At 54.2% G+C, this 16,902-nt stretch overlaps 1 protein-coding gene across 4 annotated transcripts in view; it reads right to left on the bottom strand.

Annotated features, from left to right (window-relative positions):
- The window catches only part of PIEZO1 (piezo type mechanosensitive ion channel component 1 (Er blood group)), a 99,919-nt gene extending 92,517 nt beyond the window's left edge, over positions 1-7,402 (bottom strand). For 3 of the 4 annotated variants that reach the window (XM_075939874.1, XM_075939875.1, XM_075939878.1), the window contains exon 1: positions 6,808-7,401. In XM_075939874.1, coding sequence (XP_075795989.1) covers positions 6,808-6,871 — 64 coding nt within the window. In that variant the 5' untranslated portion in view covers positions 6,872-7,401. Of the gene's footprint in view, positions 1-6,807 lie in introns of all 4 variants that reach the window. The other variant, XM_075939877.1, reaches the window with a different exon arrangement.
- Between the last annotated feature and the right edge of the window lie 9,500 nt (positions 7,403-16,902).

Genomic DNA, 16,902 nt, shown 5'->3' with positions numbered 1-16,902 from the left:
ATGCTACACACACCCCCCACTGCACATCAGCACAATACACCCCCCCCACTGCACAACATGCAGATCCCACATACACAGCCCCACACACCGTGCAGACTGGCACCGCACACCCCAAACATGCCCAGACATTACCACACACACATACGCGCCCAGACATGCCATCGCACAACGTGCAGACACGACACACACAGCAGCCTGGCCAGGAGTCTGTTCGGGCCTTGGTTCTCCAAGGCTCTGCAGTTCTGTTCCCACCTATGCCGTCCCTGCTGGGGGCATAACCCTAGCAATCGGAGGCCTCGATCGGGCCGGAGCGGCGCTGCGACTGGACACGGAGCAGCACCGGGCTCTCGCGGTCAGCGCTGGGTGCAGGCAGGACGCCCCTCGCCACACGGGCCTTGCTTTACACGCGCGGAACAGCGGCAGGAAAGCAAGACGTCTGGCAGGCCCCCCAAAGGGCCCTGATGGGCTGCATGGGACCCATGGCCCCAGGCTGCCCGCCGCTGGAGCAAGGACTTCCATTCGCAACAGAGTCGGCTAGTGAGGGAAACAGCCCCTCTCCCCTCACCCAGGGTAGCACCCTCAACGCGCCACGTGTTTCCCAGAGAACTTTGGACAGGGATCTTGTGAGAGGAACAGTCCACAGGCCCGGGGGGAGGAGGAGGACAGAGCTGCGGCACCTAGCAAAGCAAGTTATGGCAGGCTCAGGCACCTGGAGTTCTAGAGGGACGGGGCTGAGGTTACGGGCCCCCGCCCAGAGCGAAGCCGAGTGCTCCGGGCCGGCAGTGCCGATGCCCTCTGCTTTTGGCAGCTGTGCTTCCAGAGAGGGACATCGGGAACAGCTGAAGTGAGGCGGAGGAGGAGGAAGGGGGAAGGGCCTGGGAAGACTGCTGGCAGCAGAGACAAGAGACTGAAGGGGAACGGAGGCCGGCAGCAATGACGGAGAGGGGGGTGAGGCCCCTAAGGCAACCCGGGTAGACACGAGTGTGGGAGGGGTCATGGAGAGCCTGGAAGGGAGGCAGCCGAGTGACACTCCAGGCTGGGGAGCGGACTCTGCCCCTGAGTTTTGGCTGAACGGGAGAGAGGAGATGACAGGTCTCGGGCAGGGACAAGCAGCGGGGATGGGGAAGGCCGTGCACGTTTTAGAGAGGTTGTACGGAAAGGAGCTGCGGGACTTCAGCTACGGTCTGGATTTGGGAAGGAAGGACTTGTGGTTCTACCGTGCTTCTTCCACGGCGTGAATTTGGTACGTCATGGTCCTGCTCCATGCCTCAGTTTCCCCACCTACAAAGTTCTGCCCCAGCACAAAGAGCTATTGTGAGGGTTCTCGGCGAAGTCTGCGACGTGCTCAGAGATGGTGGCGGTCAGGACCGCAGAAGCGCCTAAAAGCCTTCTTCAGAGGGAAACTATTGCGAAACGCCTGCCACGGTTCCGTCCCCACATCATCGCGGGAGCTGGTCCCCTGGAAACACTCCCAAGAGCCTTAGGTTTGACCTCCTAGAACTAAGCAGGACAGATGGTCCTCAACTACGTTCTGGTGTAAAGAAACTACACAGCCTCCCCCCCAAGGGCAAGAGATACCTTTGAATGGGATTTCAAAGTGGTTTAAACCAGTTAAATATTGGCCAGCAGTGCTGTGAATGCAAATGCTGCCAGCACGGTGCTAGGGGAAAGGGGAAACTGACAGAGATCACGTCACTGTCAAAACTGACTGAGCACCAAGAAAGTTAAAAGTTATTTCAGTCTAAATAATCTCAGCTGTTGTTCCACTACCAGACAAGCAGAGGAAGTCACTCTTAGAAAGAGATTATATGCATTGTGAACGCTCACCGAAGCAGCCAAAAACCTCAACTGGGGTAAATCACCGTAGGCCTCACGAAAGTCAACAGTGCTATGCCAATTTACGCCAGAGGAGGGTCTGCCCCGAGATATTTTATAACCATGACAACGTGCCTCCAAGATGGCCAAACCTACAGGAAACGAACTTGGGAAACGAATCCTTTCTTCCCGCCTGAAATGCTCCCCTTCTGCGTCTTGCGGCTGTGGTTAACACCCAAAAAAGTGGGTTTGTAACAGACGCAGGGACACGCTCTAGTTAGTGGTGTTTGCAGGCAGAGTTATAATCATCTTCTGACATCCTGCAGACGGCTACGTCCCGGTGAGTCACTGCTTGAGAGAGGCACCCGGACGAGAATAGGAAGTCAGAAACTTTTGAAAACGCCTCAGCCAGTTTTTTTTTTTTTTTTAAAAGTCATCTGGCTCCAGAGGTAATTCATTTTCTCGAACTGCCAAGAAAACCCACTTTGTCACCCGCATCCCTACAAATCACATCCTGACCTGCTGGAAGTGCAAATGCCACCTGGCAGCTCCCGGCAATCAGTTTCAGTTTATTAATTGGAAGAGGTGGCGTAGCTGATGTTAAAACTGCTTGCAGTACGTTTGCCAGAGGCACGCTGTAGCTCTTCAGGGCAGCATATTCTCCCCTGAAGCACTCTTCTTTTCTCCTCCAAGCAGCAGTCTGCCACAGAATTCAGGCTGGAAAACCACATACTACAGGCTCTCCCTACCCCCCTGCCTCCCACTTTGTAACTAGAATCTAAAGATGCCTTTGGCCGTGGCTTCTCTCTCTCTGGGGAAATGGTGGGAGTTCCATAGCTTGGGACTTTCAAACCATGGCCAGACAACACACAAGGAAGTTGTTGAAGGCAATCCTTCATCTGCAGAGAAACAGGCTGAATGACCCAATAGGGCTTTTCATTACTGTCTATTTAAAGATAAACTGACAGTCCACTGTCAACTAACTTACTGCACGGAGCAGCACGGATTGAAAGAGTTGATTCTGTTCTTTAAGTCTCAGGACACTGGTATTTTCCAGACTACTAGCCAAAAGATTGCTTAGGCGGGAGGTGCATCTGTCTCCAAAGAATAACACTGCTTAAAACAGTCTTAGAGCAGCTTTTTATTATTGATTTGACCTCTCTGCAAACCAGAGGCTACAGCCAAGGTGGGCTCTCCCCAAGCATACAAACTGCCCAGAATATACTGTTAACAAATTGAGACTTTCTCCACTCGAAGTGAATGGATTACGGGAGGAAAAGCCAAAATGAGTCAAAACTGCACTCTGCGGGCTATTAGCACAACTCCTGGAAACCCAGCAGAGATTTTCTAACAGCCGCCTACGTCGCTGTACACCCGTCAATCCCTCTTTCACAAGTCTCTGGAAATCAGATTGCAAAAGTAAACTCTGGAGCAACAGAAACAGCTCAGGGGCGAGGAGACGTTTTCATTTACAACATTTGCGAAATACTGGCTGACTTGACGCTCGCAGGGACTTCAGGCAGAGGCCAGGTAAGAAGTGAAGACATCTAAGAAACTGTGATAGCCAAGAATCTCATAGGGTAGCCATGTTAGTCTGTACTTTTAAAAACAAGTGCTCCCGTGGCACCTTAGAGACTAATCAAAATACAGAGATTCATGAGCTTCCATGGCTAAAACCCACTTCATCAAATGACCTGGAGTGGAAACAACAGCAGAAGTAAATACTTCTGCTGCTGCTACATATTTTAGATCTGTAAAACCTCGGTTTCTGTTATTTCCACACCAATTCATGAAGTGGGTTTTACCCACAAAAGCTCATGATTCTATACATTTTGGTTAGTCTCTAAGGTGCTACAGGACTATTTGTTGGTTTGCTAGCCAAGTAATATGACCAAATCCAGTCTCCCTGGCTATGCCTAGACTGGCATGATTTTGCGGAAATACTTTTAACGGAAAAGTTTTTCCGTTAAAAGTATTTCCGCAAAAGAGCGCCTTAGATTGTCAAGGATTCCAATCTAGACGCGCTTTTACGCAAGAAAGCCCCAATCGCCATTTTCGCCATCGGGGCTTTTTTGCGCAAAACAGTTTTTAGCTGTCTACACTGGTCCTCTTGCGCAAAAACATTTCCGGAAAAGGGCTTTTGCCCAAACGGGAGCGTCAAAGAATTTGCGCAAGAAGCACTGATCTCAGACAGTAGAACGTCAGTGCTTTTGAGCAAAATCAAGCGGCGAGTGTAGACAGCTGGCAAGTTTTTGCGCAAAAGCGGCGGCTTTTTCGGAAAAATTTGCCAGTCTAGACACAGCCCCTATGTTTTCCTACTTCACATATGCGTGCCTTGGTAGGACTTGCTAGGTTTTATCATTCTGAATAGTAGCTTGGACTAAAACGACACTTACCTAAAACCCCACACGCCTATTTTGCTACCCCCAAATGTGATTATAACCGCTTCTGTCATAGGGTTTCATACCACCACTCACTAGCATAGTAGCTGGGTGGCTTCCCCTTGGGACAGACTGACAACATATCACAGGACAGCCTCTGGTTTGGAGTTCTGCTGGAAGAAGGGGTGGCGGATGTGCATCAGGGCAGTCTGCTTTGTCAGAGAGGACGGTTTTGCAGCATTCCCAAGCGTGCTGTGTCTTTGGAAGCTCGTTCCACAGCTGGGTCGCCCTCTGCTAAGGGCCCTGGCTCCTGCAGCAAACCTTGCTTTGTGAAACTGACATTCATAAGCCGCCTGTTGCTCAGGATACACCTCTCGGGTCGGGTCGCACTATCTGATGAGTCACGAGCTTGAGAGTAAAAAAACCTCCAACAAAACCCCCTTGCATTTACATCAGCAGCTCTTAGCACGCTTCCCAGACTAGCACCACTGTTCCCATTCCACAGATAAGGAAACTGAGGCACGGAAGTTCACTGGGATTCACTGACGCACTCGGAAGCCAGGACTGACAGGCAGTCCTGTACCCCATCCACTGGGCCACAGCAGCCTCCTTTTCAGACCTAACCCTCTTGACAAGGTCCTGTTAACAGGCATGGTTCCACTCCCCTAGCCCCAGGCAAATCAGATAAGGAGATTTGTTCACAGCTGTCCTGCACTGATTCCAGCCATCTCCCTGCTGCCTGGGGAAAATCTGGCACAGCTATGCCCCCAGCAGCACTGGGCAGAAGTTGCTTGTTTGTCTACCCCCTAACAATGTGCCCTGGAACAACCAAAAGTAAGAACCAAAGGGCCTTCTAGCCCAGTGTCCTGTCTGCCGACAGGGGCCAATGCCAGGTGCCCCAGAGGGAATGAACAGAACAGGTCGATTACAAATGATCCCTCCTCTGTCATCCATTCCCAGCATCAGGCAGCTGGAGTTTTTGGGACATCGAGAGTATTGGGCTGCATCCTGATCATCTTAGTTAATGGTGACTGATGGACCTCTCCTATATGAACTTACCTAGGTTTTTTTAACACCTAGTTATGTTTTTTGCCCTTCACAACATCCCCTGGCAGTGAGTTCCACAGGTGCTCAAGAGCAGAAAAGATCTTGGACACCTTATTTTGTCCCACACTCTTCAGTCCGGGCTTTGATGGAAGTGTGTTGTTCAGACATGCTATTCAGGGCAGGAGCCACCGTTTCTTACACGTCTCCAATGTGCCATGTCAATCCGTGGTGACAGACAGGAGAGACACAGGAGCAAGCGGTTACTTTGCTAACGGTGACACAGTATTGTGCGTGTTTACATGCCACTAGTTGCCACAGTACCTCAGTGCCTGGTAGGCGGCTGTAGAGACACCAAGCATACACACCCTCCAGCCAATCCACCAGCCTGCGAGATTGGCCAGCACTGGTGAAGGGACACCCGGGTTCCCATCTTTATGCCAGTACGACATACCCCTTTCCAGAGTCTGATATGTCTTGCGTACCCCACGTTTCACTTCACTGAAGAGGTGCTTGCTTACAAGAACCAAGCACGTACAAAAAAGGCCATAGAACAGAGTGACTGAAAAGTGGCTTACTTTCCCCATACTATTATAAAAGAAATCAATATCCACGGTGTACTTACATTTCAGTGTATATTTTAGTAACCCTGCAGATGAGTCACTGCAGGACATTTTAGTTTGCACCAACAGTTAGTGCATTTTATGTAGCTGGCTGCAAAACTAGGCAACTATCTAGATGAGCAGAGGGTACCCTGGAAGACCGCTGCGTACCGAGGGGGGTGCCCACCCCTGCCTGAAAAGCTCTCAGGTCTATGCTATGCTCTGACCCCAGGGCCCCTCCGGCTAGGGCAGGAACACGGCTGGCTTTCTCCCACCAGAAGGTGGGGTCGGGCCAGTGAGTGACTAAGGACTCCCGGGGCAGGGAAGAAAGCCTGTTCCAGGGAAGCGCAGCGCAGGAGAGGCCCCCATAAGCGGTGCCCCACATGGGCAGCGACACTGCTAAAGTCAAAGTTACCTAACCCCAACATTGAGCAATTCCAGGGCGCGGCGCAGGGCAGGAGAAGGTGAGACCGATCTGTGGCTTGAGCGTGGAGCGACCCGATCTCCTTTCCTCCTTCCCCGTGGGTTGGGCTTGCGCCCCCCCGCCTGCCTCCAGTGACACGAGGGCGCCGCGCCGAGCGCCCACACCCATGGCAGCCTGTAAACTGCGCGCAGCTGCCCCTGCAGCCCCAGATCACGCGGGGCTCTGCCCGATTGCGCTCTCCCACGCGTGGGGGGGCGAGTCACGGCTCCTTCCCACGCGGGGGCATCGCGGGACGGGGAACGAGCGAGCCCGGAGCGGGCACCAACTTTCTCCGCGGGCAAGTCCTCCCCGCGCCAGAGCCTGGACGGGGCGCCAAGCACGTCTCCAAAGGACACCCCGAAACAGCCCCAGCCCCACCCCGATCCAGCCGCGTCCTGGCAGCGGAGGGCTCGGACTTTCCCCGGGCTCCCAGCCCTCCGAGGGACCCCGCGGCTCCCGGGGCGCCCCCTGCCCTGCCCCGCGCTAGCAGGCGGCTCCTTACCGGCGAGGAGCGAGAGCGGCAGCAGCAGCCAGTAGAGCGCCCCGCACAGCGCCCGCAGCTCCATCCCCGCCGCGCCCGGAGCCGAGACTGCCCGCCCGGGGCCCGTCAGGCGGAGCGCCGGGGCCGCGTGGCGCTGGGCGCCGGGCTGGGGAAGCCCCGGCGGGCTCGGCGCTCACTCATCCCTCCCTGGCGGGCGGCGCGGGCCCGGACGCTGCTCCCCCGCCCTCCTGGGCAACTCGGCTGCGGGGCCGCTCCGAGCCCGCTCCCGGCTGCGGGGGGCGGAACCACGCGGCACCGCCGAGCCCCCCGCCGCGGCGCGGGCGTCACCCGAGCGCGCCAGTGGAAAGTCTGATGCGGGGGCAGGAAGAAGGTGGATTTATCGCGGGGGCCGGCTCCGCTCCCCCGGGCCTTTATAGGGCGGTCTCCGCCCTGCCCGGCCCCCGGCCGCTTCCCTGCGCCTCCATGTGCGGGGCAGGGCCGGCCGGGAGGCGGCGGGGCGCTCGCCCTGCCCGGGGAGGGAGCGCCCCCAGTCCTGCCCAGGGAGGGACACGGCCGCCCGCTCGCTGCTCTGCCGCCCCCCAGCTCCGCCACTCGGCCTGGCCCCGGGGCGGGGAGCCGGCCCCCTCCCGCCGCAAGGCTCCGAGCAGGGGCCAGACGGCGCCTCGCGTCCAACTTGCACTGTGCTGGGGTGTCCCTGAGCTGCGCCAGCCCGGCCGCCGCTCTCCGCCGGGGAGCCAGCACCACCTAGCGCCGGCTCCCCGCCGGCTCCTCGCAGCCCCGAGACGCGGCGGCGCTGGGGGACACATACCCTGCGGCGTCCTTCCTGCCTTGGGCGGCTCCTGCCCGGCCGGAAAAGAGCTGGCGGGCAGGCTCAGCCCCGGGCCGGGCTCCCCCTTGCGGTGTGTTGGGGGGGGCTGCGGGCGGGGGGGCTCAGGAGGGCTGGGGCCGAGCAGCCCGCTGTGTTAATTGAAAGGGATTTGGGGAGACCCCCTTGTCGGGGATGGAATCGTAGCCCGGGTCTCTGCCCTTCAGAAAAGGAGAAACCAGCCAAGCCCTGGCAGGTGACTTGGGCAGATTAAAAGCTTAAAAGATTAATCATCCTCCCCGTCCATGCCAGGCGCCCGCCCCCACCCTTAGCCAGCACTCACCTACCTGAGACCCCTTCCAACCGGACTTCAGCACCCCCCTTCCGCTGTCCCACTCCACCACCCCCTTCCTGGGCACGGCCGCCAGCTTCAGGAGGGAGCCCTAGAGACATCTGTAGACACCACCCGGGGATCACCCCACCAGTCTAAAATGCCCCACCTGTGGTTATCTCCAGCCAAGGCCTCGGGTCATAGAAGAGGCTCCCAGGAGAAAGCCCGCAGTACACGGTGTAACGCGCTTAAAAACGGCCTTCGGGGAACAAGGACAGGCCACTCAAGCTGGTCTCATCTGAGGAAGTGGGCTCAGAGCTCCCGGTGCTGCATAGATTTGTGTTAGTCTCCAAGGTGCCCCGGGGCTATTTGCTGGTTTTAAACAAGGATGCAGCAGGGAATGGCCCACCCAAATACCCTAAGGCAGTGGTCCCCAATGTGTTGCCTGCGGGCACCATGGCGCCCACTGGGCCATTTATGTGTGCCCATGGAACAATCTAGGCTGGCCCCGGGCACGTGGCACATGCCAGTGATGGCCCCGGGTGCATGGGTGGCGTCTGCGCGGGGCCGTGGCACGTGCCGGTGCTGGGCCCGGGTGCCGGGGTGGCCCCTGCTCAGGGTCGCGGGTGCACGGCGCATGGGCGGCCCCCTGCGCGTGTCATGGCACATGCCAGTGCCAGCCCTGGGCGCACGGCACATGCATGGCCCTGTCCCCAGGCACGTGGCCCATGAGTGGCCCTGCCCCCGGACACGCGGTGCGTGAGCGGCCCCACTCCCGGGTGCCCGGCAGCCCCAAAAGGTTGGGGACTACTGCCCTAAGGGAAGCTGCTACAATGGGGGAGAGGGGATGGACCCCTCTTTGGCCGCATACCCCTTGTCACCGAGCACACCATCCTGGAAGCAGTGTGTGGGATCATTACACAATACAACCCACAGCTCAAGACCACACCCTGAAAGAAATCTTCCCCAAACCCGTCTTGTCTCTGAGCAGCCCCTAACCTCACTGAGAGCAAGACCCCTCCCCCCCCAGATCACACACACCAGGGCTATGTCTACCCTGGCGGCATCTTGCACAACAGTTCTTGTGCAAGAAGTCTTGTGCAAGAACACGTCCACACTGCCACGTGCGAGCTGTGCTTTTGCACAAGAGCATCCATGGCAGTGTGGATGCTCTCTTGCTCAAGAAAGCTCTGATGGCCATAGGGCTTTCTTGCGCAAGAAACCCCTGCCCGGTGTCCACACTGCCCTCTTGTGCAAGAGAGCTTACACCTGTTAGAAAAGAGCGTCGCTCGTGCGCAAGAAGCCCTCTCTTACCACGCCCTACTGTCAATCTTGCGCAAGAGGGGGCGGACAGTGTGGACGCTCTGCGGATTCTTGCGCAAGAACCCGCCAGTGTTGACATAGCCCAGCTGCAGATAGGGCTTTCAGGACCTGATGAGAGGCAGGGATAAGCTTAGGGGGCCAGCTCAAATAAGGTACCCAGGCCCGTGCGTGGGGAGTGGGGTGGGAGTAGAAAGGGGGTAACTGCCCCAGGGCCTGGTGATTCCAAAGGGCAGTAGCGATGGCTCCTGAAGCCCCAGACCTTTTAAATTGCCACTGGAGCGGCATGCTGGGAGGGGCAACTCTGAAGGCTGGCTAACCTCTGCCCCGCCCCTTCCTGTAGTACAGAACACCACCCCCACACTTTGCCCGGGGGCCCGTTGAGGCTGTTGGCTCCCCTAACTGTACCTGCCCTATAATGCATGCAAAACCTGCAGACATATCTCCTGTGCTGCAAAGAGCAGCGCCCCCCACAACACGCCTTTCAGGATCCATGGGCCCTACACACAGGACCCCCACATGGGGGGAGGAGGATACACTTTACTGGGGCTTGGAGGTCCTGCGAGGGGTCCCAGGCAGGCTGCAAATTGTGCTTATGTGTTGGAGAGGGGCCTGTGTTACAACTTTGTGTGTGTAACCCACTAATCCCCCTTTTTTTCCTTATTACTGTGGAGATGTTAATGAGCCATTTCACGTTGAATGATCCCTTTAAATAAGTATTAACTCCAGGTGGAACCTCTCTAGTCTGGCACCCTTGGGACCTGACAGGTGCTGAATCAGAGAATTTGCTGAACCATGGGAAGTCAATATTGTCTAGCAGCGTTACCAACACTTCCACTGCTTACGGAGCTGTGAGAAGACATTTAGGGGTAAAGCTGAGCTAAATAACAGCACAGAACACCGAGAGCCAGCACTGGGGGCTCTAAACAAACTTCATGAGACCGCAAGAAACTTGGCCACCCCTATGCAAAGTGGACATCTGGCTAACACAAATCATGCCGGACTACGGATGTTGCTGGACCAGAGAGTGCCGGACTAGAGCGGTTCAACCTGTGCTTATGCTAACTCAGCTTTTGTGGGCCTCTCTTTACCAATAAAAGAGATCAACTCACCCACCTCGTCTCTAATGTCCTCAGACCAAGCAGCCTTGGATCCCCAGGATCAGCGTTCCCCGCTTTGGAACAGACTGTAGGAGGGAACTCTTCAGTGTGCAGGACCCTCTAGCGGTCCTCGCTCTTCTTCCAGGCCAAGACATACAGCTTCACCACCTCCTTAGAACGGAGCGCTGAGCCGTCAGCCTGTTTCACACTGAGATCTCAGTTCTGACAGAGAGTTGTAAAATGGTAGGATTGATTCATATCGCTGGGGGGCCAGCATAGGATGGCCTGAGGGTAGCACACTCAAATGAAGGTAGCAAAGCCCCATTCTGACTAGCCCAGAGCCCAACCAAACTGTCGGGAACCCCTTGACTCAAGTTCATTTTCTCCCTTGTCAGATTCCAGGTGACATCCCCGATTCCTTCCAGCAGCCAGCTCTTATCCCCCATCACGCATCTCTCCAGTCCTTGAGGAGCTAGGGACAGCTGTTCCGCTTCCCCCAGGAGAGCCAGGGAAGTCCATAGCCTCTGGAACGCTGGTTGCCAATAGGGCTGTCAAGCGATTAAAAAATTCAATTGCATGGTTAAACATTTTAATTGCGTGCGCCTCCCCTTTGAACCACCGCAGCGGCGTTTCAACGGGGCAGTGCTGCATGGAGCCCGGGATCAGCTGGAGTCCCCAGCTGACCCCAGGCTCCATGCAGGGCCAGATTAAGGGGGGGCTAGCTGGGCAGCTGCCCGTGGTGCCAACCTATGGGGGGCGACTGATTGAAGTGGTAAGGGGCGCCACGCGCCCGGGGCGGGGCCATGCATGTGCCGCACACGCCACCATGCATGCACCGCGCGCCCGCTGGCTCAGTCCGGCACTGGCTCCATGCGGCATTTCCAAGGGACAGCACATTACAAGCCTGGGATCAGCTGGGGACTCCAGCTGATCCCCAGCTCCACGGGGAGAGCACATCAAAGGGGCAGCGCAGCATTAGCGCCTGTGATTAAGGCATTAATCCTGGCTTGCATTAATCGCAGGTGTTAACGCAGGTCAGTTGACAGCCTTAGTTGCCAGGTGATGACAATGTCCTGGCCATTGTCTTCTCATGCTCCGTTGATATGGGAACTAAGGCCCAGACAGCGAGGCAACAACCACACCTATGTGTCAGCTTCCCTGAGAGCAACCAGTCCCCTCCCACTGGGCAACAGTGCAGCACATGGGGAGAAACTGAGGCACAATCAGGACTCATAAGAACATTACGAAACATTCCAGCTATGTCTACACTGGCTAGTCTTGGGCAAGACGGGACAGTGTAGACGTAGCCTTCCACTGTGGCTACCACAACACTGCAACCTGGCCCCCGGCTCAGTCGCAAAGAGATCTCGTATTTAGTGGAGGGGGAGCCTGAGTTCTCACCACCTTCTGCTGTTTGGGACCACCATCGAATAACCCAGCTGAGCAAAGCAGATGCACAAAGCCTGCAGTAAAATCCTGGCTGGGTCGGAATCAACAGCAGACCAAGGATTTCACCTTGCTGTACGACCTGCATGGGCTGGAGATAATACTAGCCTTGGGAGACCTTTCCCCGAAAAGACGAGCCCGGCTGCCCGCCTGCATGGATTCAGAAGGATCAAGGCTGGACTGAAGTGGTCAGACTCCCCAGTTCTCATTTGCAGCAGACAAGCGAAGGGGAAGGACATTTGTGGTCAAAACGATCAGGTGGTTCCTGTTTGCCTATCATAAACAAGCTATTAAATCTAACTGAGGTTGAGTGCTTCGTTTAGGGTCACGTAGTTAGCCAGGTCTGTACTCTGCAAACAGCTCTGACCATGAAAAGCCGGGTATAAATGTTAAGTATTATTATAGAACGTTGTTCTCAGCTGACACGCAGAACTCCGGTTACCCCCATCCCCCGGGACTCAAGTGTGCAGACTGCGGTCAGTATCTGATGCTTAATGTTCACGTACTGAGACATGTCCACACTGACGTATCCATACAAATAATGGCTCCAGTTTAAAGTAGAGCACACTCTCCCCCTTCCAGAGGGGACAGAAAGGGTCTGTTTCATGACTTTCAAACTACAGGACTGGGAAATGCGGCTTCAGACACTGTAACAGGAAATAACACATATGAAATTCTTCACATTCCTTGGCTTGCTGGATATTTGTATGTGAAACGAGAGCATCTGATTGTCTTCCCAAATAGCTGGTTCCCCGCTGCTTCTTCAGACTTGATTACACTTTTTTAATTTAGTTTTTAAAGGTACCTGAGTTCTAACCAGCTTTTTGCATGGCTTCTCTCTCAATCTGCCACCTCCTCACCAAGCGATCAGCAAACCAGGTCTCTATGGAACTGTAGCCTCTGAGGTTTCAGTTGAGGGCATGGGCAGGAGTAGATAAGAGAAAAAAAATAACACAGAACTTCCCAATAAGAGTTCAAAGCTGTCCTTGCCTTGACCTTGGCTGTCTCAACCAGTACCTTCCAGACAATTGTGTATACACAATCCTCTATCCTGCAGTGAGACTTAGGCTCTTATTGAAAGTATGTGGTTTGGTACATCCCAAGTCCACCACAAATTAGCGCATGCATCATTTATGATGGAGGGGAGAAGATACTGCTTGCGGGACTGATCCTACACCCATGGGAAGTTTTGCCAGTGAATGCAAGTGCGGCAGGATTGGGCCCTGAGATAAGACAGGGGTGCCTGCTTTACAAGTCATAAGGACTTGACATACCCGTGCTGTGCACTGATCCAGTAAAACACAAGCATTCTTGAAAACCCAGCCCCAGTTGAAGCCTTCCTAGAGGATCCAGCGATGGCTTCAGCTGACCTAAGTGCTGTCAAATGTCATTAGAGCGGAACAAAGACTCCATTTCAAGTCACACATCAAAGCTCATTTCCCTTACGCCCTGGGCTAGGCAGGTTTTCTATTGATTTTGGTAACACTGGTCTCCAGGCCTATACACTGAAGATAAAGCATTCTTCAACATTCAGCCACAACGCTCTGCATTAACTAAATGTCCAAGGCCTGAAACAAACCCACAAAAGCCAGACGTGGCAAGACTACAGAGGCAAATGAATCCAGCCTGAAACTCGGTGTCCTGAGCCGATGCAGGTGTTCCAGGAAAAGGTGAGGTGCTCCTTGTTTTTAGCATCTTCCAGCCAAAGATCTGTGAGCTTTTCATACTCTTAAACATCCCACCCTCCTTGAGAACCAGGCAACTGTGTCTGTTTTGCAGAGTGCGGAACAGAGAATAAGACAAGGAGTAATTAGTGGAAGGATCAGGAATAAAAACAAGACAACCTGTCCCCTAGGGCCTAGAGAATATACCCTCATCCCTAGTCTGATCCAAAGCCCGTTAAGGTCATGGAAAGGGAGCTCAGGTCTCTATCGCAGCCTTCCCTGACTTGTATTTAAGGGTATATCCTCCACACAAGCATACAGCATATATGTTATTAGCTGGGCTTATAGTATTTTGATGGACAATAACAGAATGTATGCTCTCCAGGACAGGCTCTGAATGGCACCTAGCAAAATTGGGCACTAGTGCACACCAATGAATCCCCTTGCTGGTGAGCCAATAACATTATTCCCATTTGCCCGATGAGTAGTGACAGCCGAGGCTATAGTGAGAGGTGATGTTAGAACCAGCATGAGGGTTCAGAAGCTGCTGGCCTGACTTAAGAACCCACAAACTTTGCCTGCGTGTCATCACTCTCCGACTTTCCCTTCCCCTGTTGGTTGGTTCCCACCTTCTATCGCAGGGGCGGTTACAGGTCCATGCTTGGGCCCCCTTGGGAGGAAGAGAGCGCTACAAAGTATTGCCAGGATGTGTCTACGTGTGCGCTGCAGCAGACAGCTCTGCACACTGCATCGGGGACCTCTATCCGGAAGGCTCGGGCTCAGCTGGACACAGACACGGCTGCGACCCGGATCTGCCTTCACTTTGACACAAACCTGGAAGCGGATCATAGCAGGGCTGGATTACCCAATAGGAAGACTGAGCATGTGCTTAGGGCACCAGCAAAGCAGGGGCACCAAAAAAAAAAGAGATTTTTTTTGAAAAAAATTGATATTTCAAAAAACGCATCGAAGTAGTCATCATGGGAAAAATCAGAACTCCGCCGAATGCTCTTTTTCTCAGCTGAAAAGAATAAAAAACCCGCAGAGAACGTGTCAGGACAGACTTGATTCACTTTTCCTATTGTGTCTGGAAGTGGACGTGCTTTGTCGAGTCAGCTTCGATGAACTTATCCAGAATTTTGCAATCAGAAAACCTAGAAAGAAGCTATTTTAATTTCAGCGTACATGTAAGTTTTGTGTCATTTCGAAAAATAAAATTTTATTTTATGGTACAATATTGTTTTTATTTTGAATTACATATGGGGAGCACTATAATCTTTTCAGTGCTTAGGGCCTCTAAAGGTCTTAATCCGGCCCTTAGATCATAGCCACGTGGATATGGAAACAGCTGTGACCCAGATGTGTGCACCTTCTGTCTTTGAAGTCTGGAAGAGGTTCCCATTCACAGGGCTAGCCCCCTGCACTGGTTTCCAGTTGTCTTTACAGAATGCTGGACTGAACTGTTAGGCAACTGATCATGGCCTCTCCAAGGGGAGTTAATAGTTACACAGATTCTGAAACTATAATACCGTTTTTAGCCATCTTGACCCCTGGCATCTTTTGACTCGTCGTTAAGGCCAATGGCCAGTTACATTTTTGCCAGAGATTTGCTGGACATTGATCTAGCTAAGGAATTCAAATGGATTAATTAACCTTCAAGATAAGTCACAAAGGAAAACGTGCTAGTATCTTGTGTATTCTGCAGGATTAGAAATATCCCTAAAAAAGGGAGTTTGGGTTAATATCTAGGTTTTCATCTTGGAATTTTTTGTTTTGTATTAGAAATCAGAGGCCTTGACTTAACTTTGTCTGAGGCCCTGTTAGAGGATTGTTAATTGAAGTTAATGTGATCCATGAGAGCTCGGTGCTTTTAAAAAACAGGTTGCTTCTTTAGCTGCATAAATATGAATTTAGGTGCCTAACTTTAGGCACCCAAGTTTGAAAATGTTTGCCTTTAATACCTCTATGCCTCAGTTTCCCACTATGTAAAAAAAGAAAAAATCGTATTTCACATTGTGAGGATGTTGTGAGGTTTATCAATGCCTATAGTTAACGTGCTATAGGATGTTTTGGCAAAACAACAAATTGGTCAGGGCTATTATGACAAGTCAAATCCTTGAGGGGGGGGAATCAAGTTTGGGGTTAACGATTTTAACTCGGGGTTGGAGTATGAAGCAAAAAGAACTAGTAATGAAAAGAAAAGCCATGAAAAAGCCAAGTCTAAAATGGGTCCCTGCGCTGGCTGGAAAACCACATCTGTTTGCTAACTGACAAGCTGGCAACACTGATAAGCTTGGAGGGAAGCTGGGGGCTGGAGGGTATACATGGGTGGATGGGGAAGGAGCCAGCCTGCCTGAGCAGCTGATCTGTGAGTTCTGTCCTTCTATCCTGAAGGCCTTACAGCCTCAGAATCATCCCTAACCTCATTCTGCACTTGTACTGGGCCCATCAGCAAACTGCCTTTTATGGTAAATTACACATCCCATTCCATTCTCTCTATTGATTATTACTATCTTTACTAGTATTCTAGTAGGCCTGGTGCATCATGCTCAGAGCCTGGGGACTCTATGCACGTGGCCCAGGGCTTACACACCAAAGCATGGCACCATCTCCTCTAGACTCCACAGGGGCCTGACTACAAGATGTGGGGAGAGGGGAAGGACTGTAGACTGCGGGCTACCTAAAGTGCCCCCCCCCCGAATGTCTGATCACATCACAGCCATTAATGGGCCCCCTTCAGTTACACCCATCGCACAGCAGGGGAACCAGGAGGTTAAGTGACACGCCCGAGGTGACGAGGGAAATCTGTGCCGGAGCAAAGACTCAATCCAGAGCTCCCCAGCCTGGCACCGACACCATCCTCCCTCTCGCAACGTGCGTGGGATCCCTCCCGCGGCCGCGCACACGCTACGACCCCGCGCAGCCTGTCTCAGAGAGGCCCAGCGCACGTGGGGCGGACGCCGGGGGCGGGGGGCTGCGGGCGGGGCCGCCGCAAGAAAACTGGCGCCAATTCTCCGCGCGCTCCCAATTGCGCAGCTGCCCCGGCGAAGGGGCGGGGCTCCCGCGAAAGTTCGCTGCGTCCCGCGCCGGGCCGAACGCGGAGTAGCCAGCTGCTGTGTGAACGTTCTACGAGCCTGGCCGGGTGGAACGCGGAGTAGCCAGCTGCTGTGTGAACGTTCTACGAGCCTGGCCGGGTGGAACGCGGAGTAGCCAGCTGCTGTGTGAACGTTCTACGGGCCGGGCCGGGCCGAACGCGGAGTAGCCAGCTGCTGTGTGAACGTTCTACGGGCCGGGCCGGGCCGGGCCGGGCCGAACGCGGAGTAGCCAGCTGCTGTGTGAACGTTCTACGAGCCGGGCCGCGCTCGGACCGCACGTGTCCCCGGATCGGGCTCGCGTCCCTCTCCGCTCCGCTCCCCCGGCACCCCTGCG

Source organism: Pelodiscus sinensis, chromosome 12 (genome assembly GCF_049634645.1).
Source record: "Pelodiscus sinensis isolate JC-2024 chromosome 12, ASM4963464v1, whole genome shotgun sequence".
Taxonomy (NCBI): Eukaryota; Metazoa; Chordata; order Testudines; family Trionychidae; genus Pelodiscus; species Pelodiscus sinensis.
Note: the sequence above shows the minus strand (reverse complement) of the source record. Positions and strands in the feature narration are given on the sequence as shown.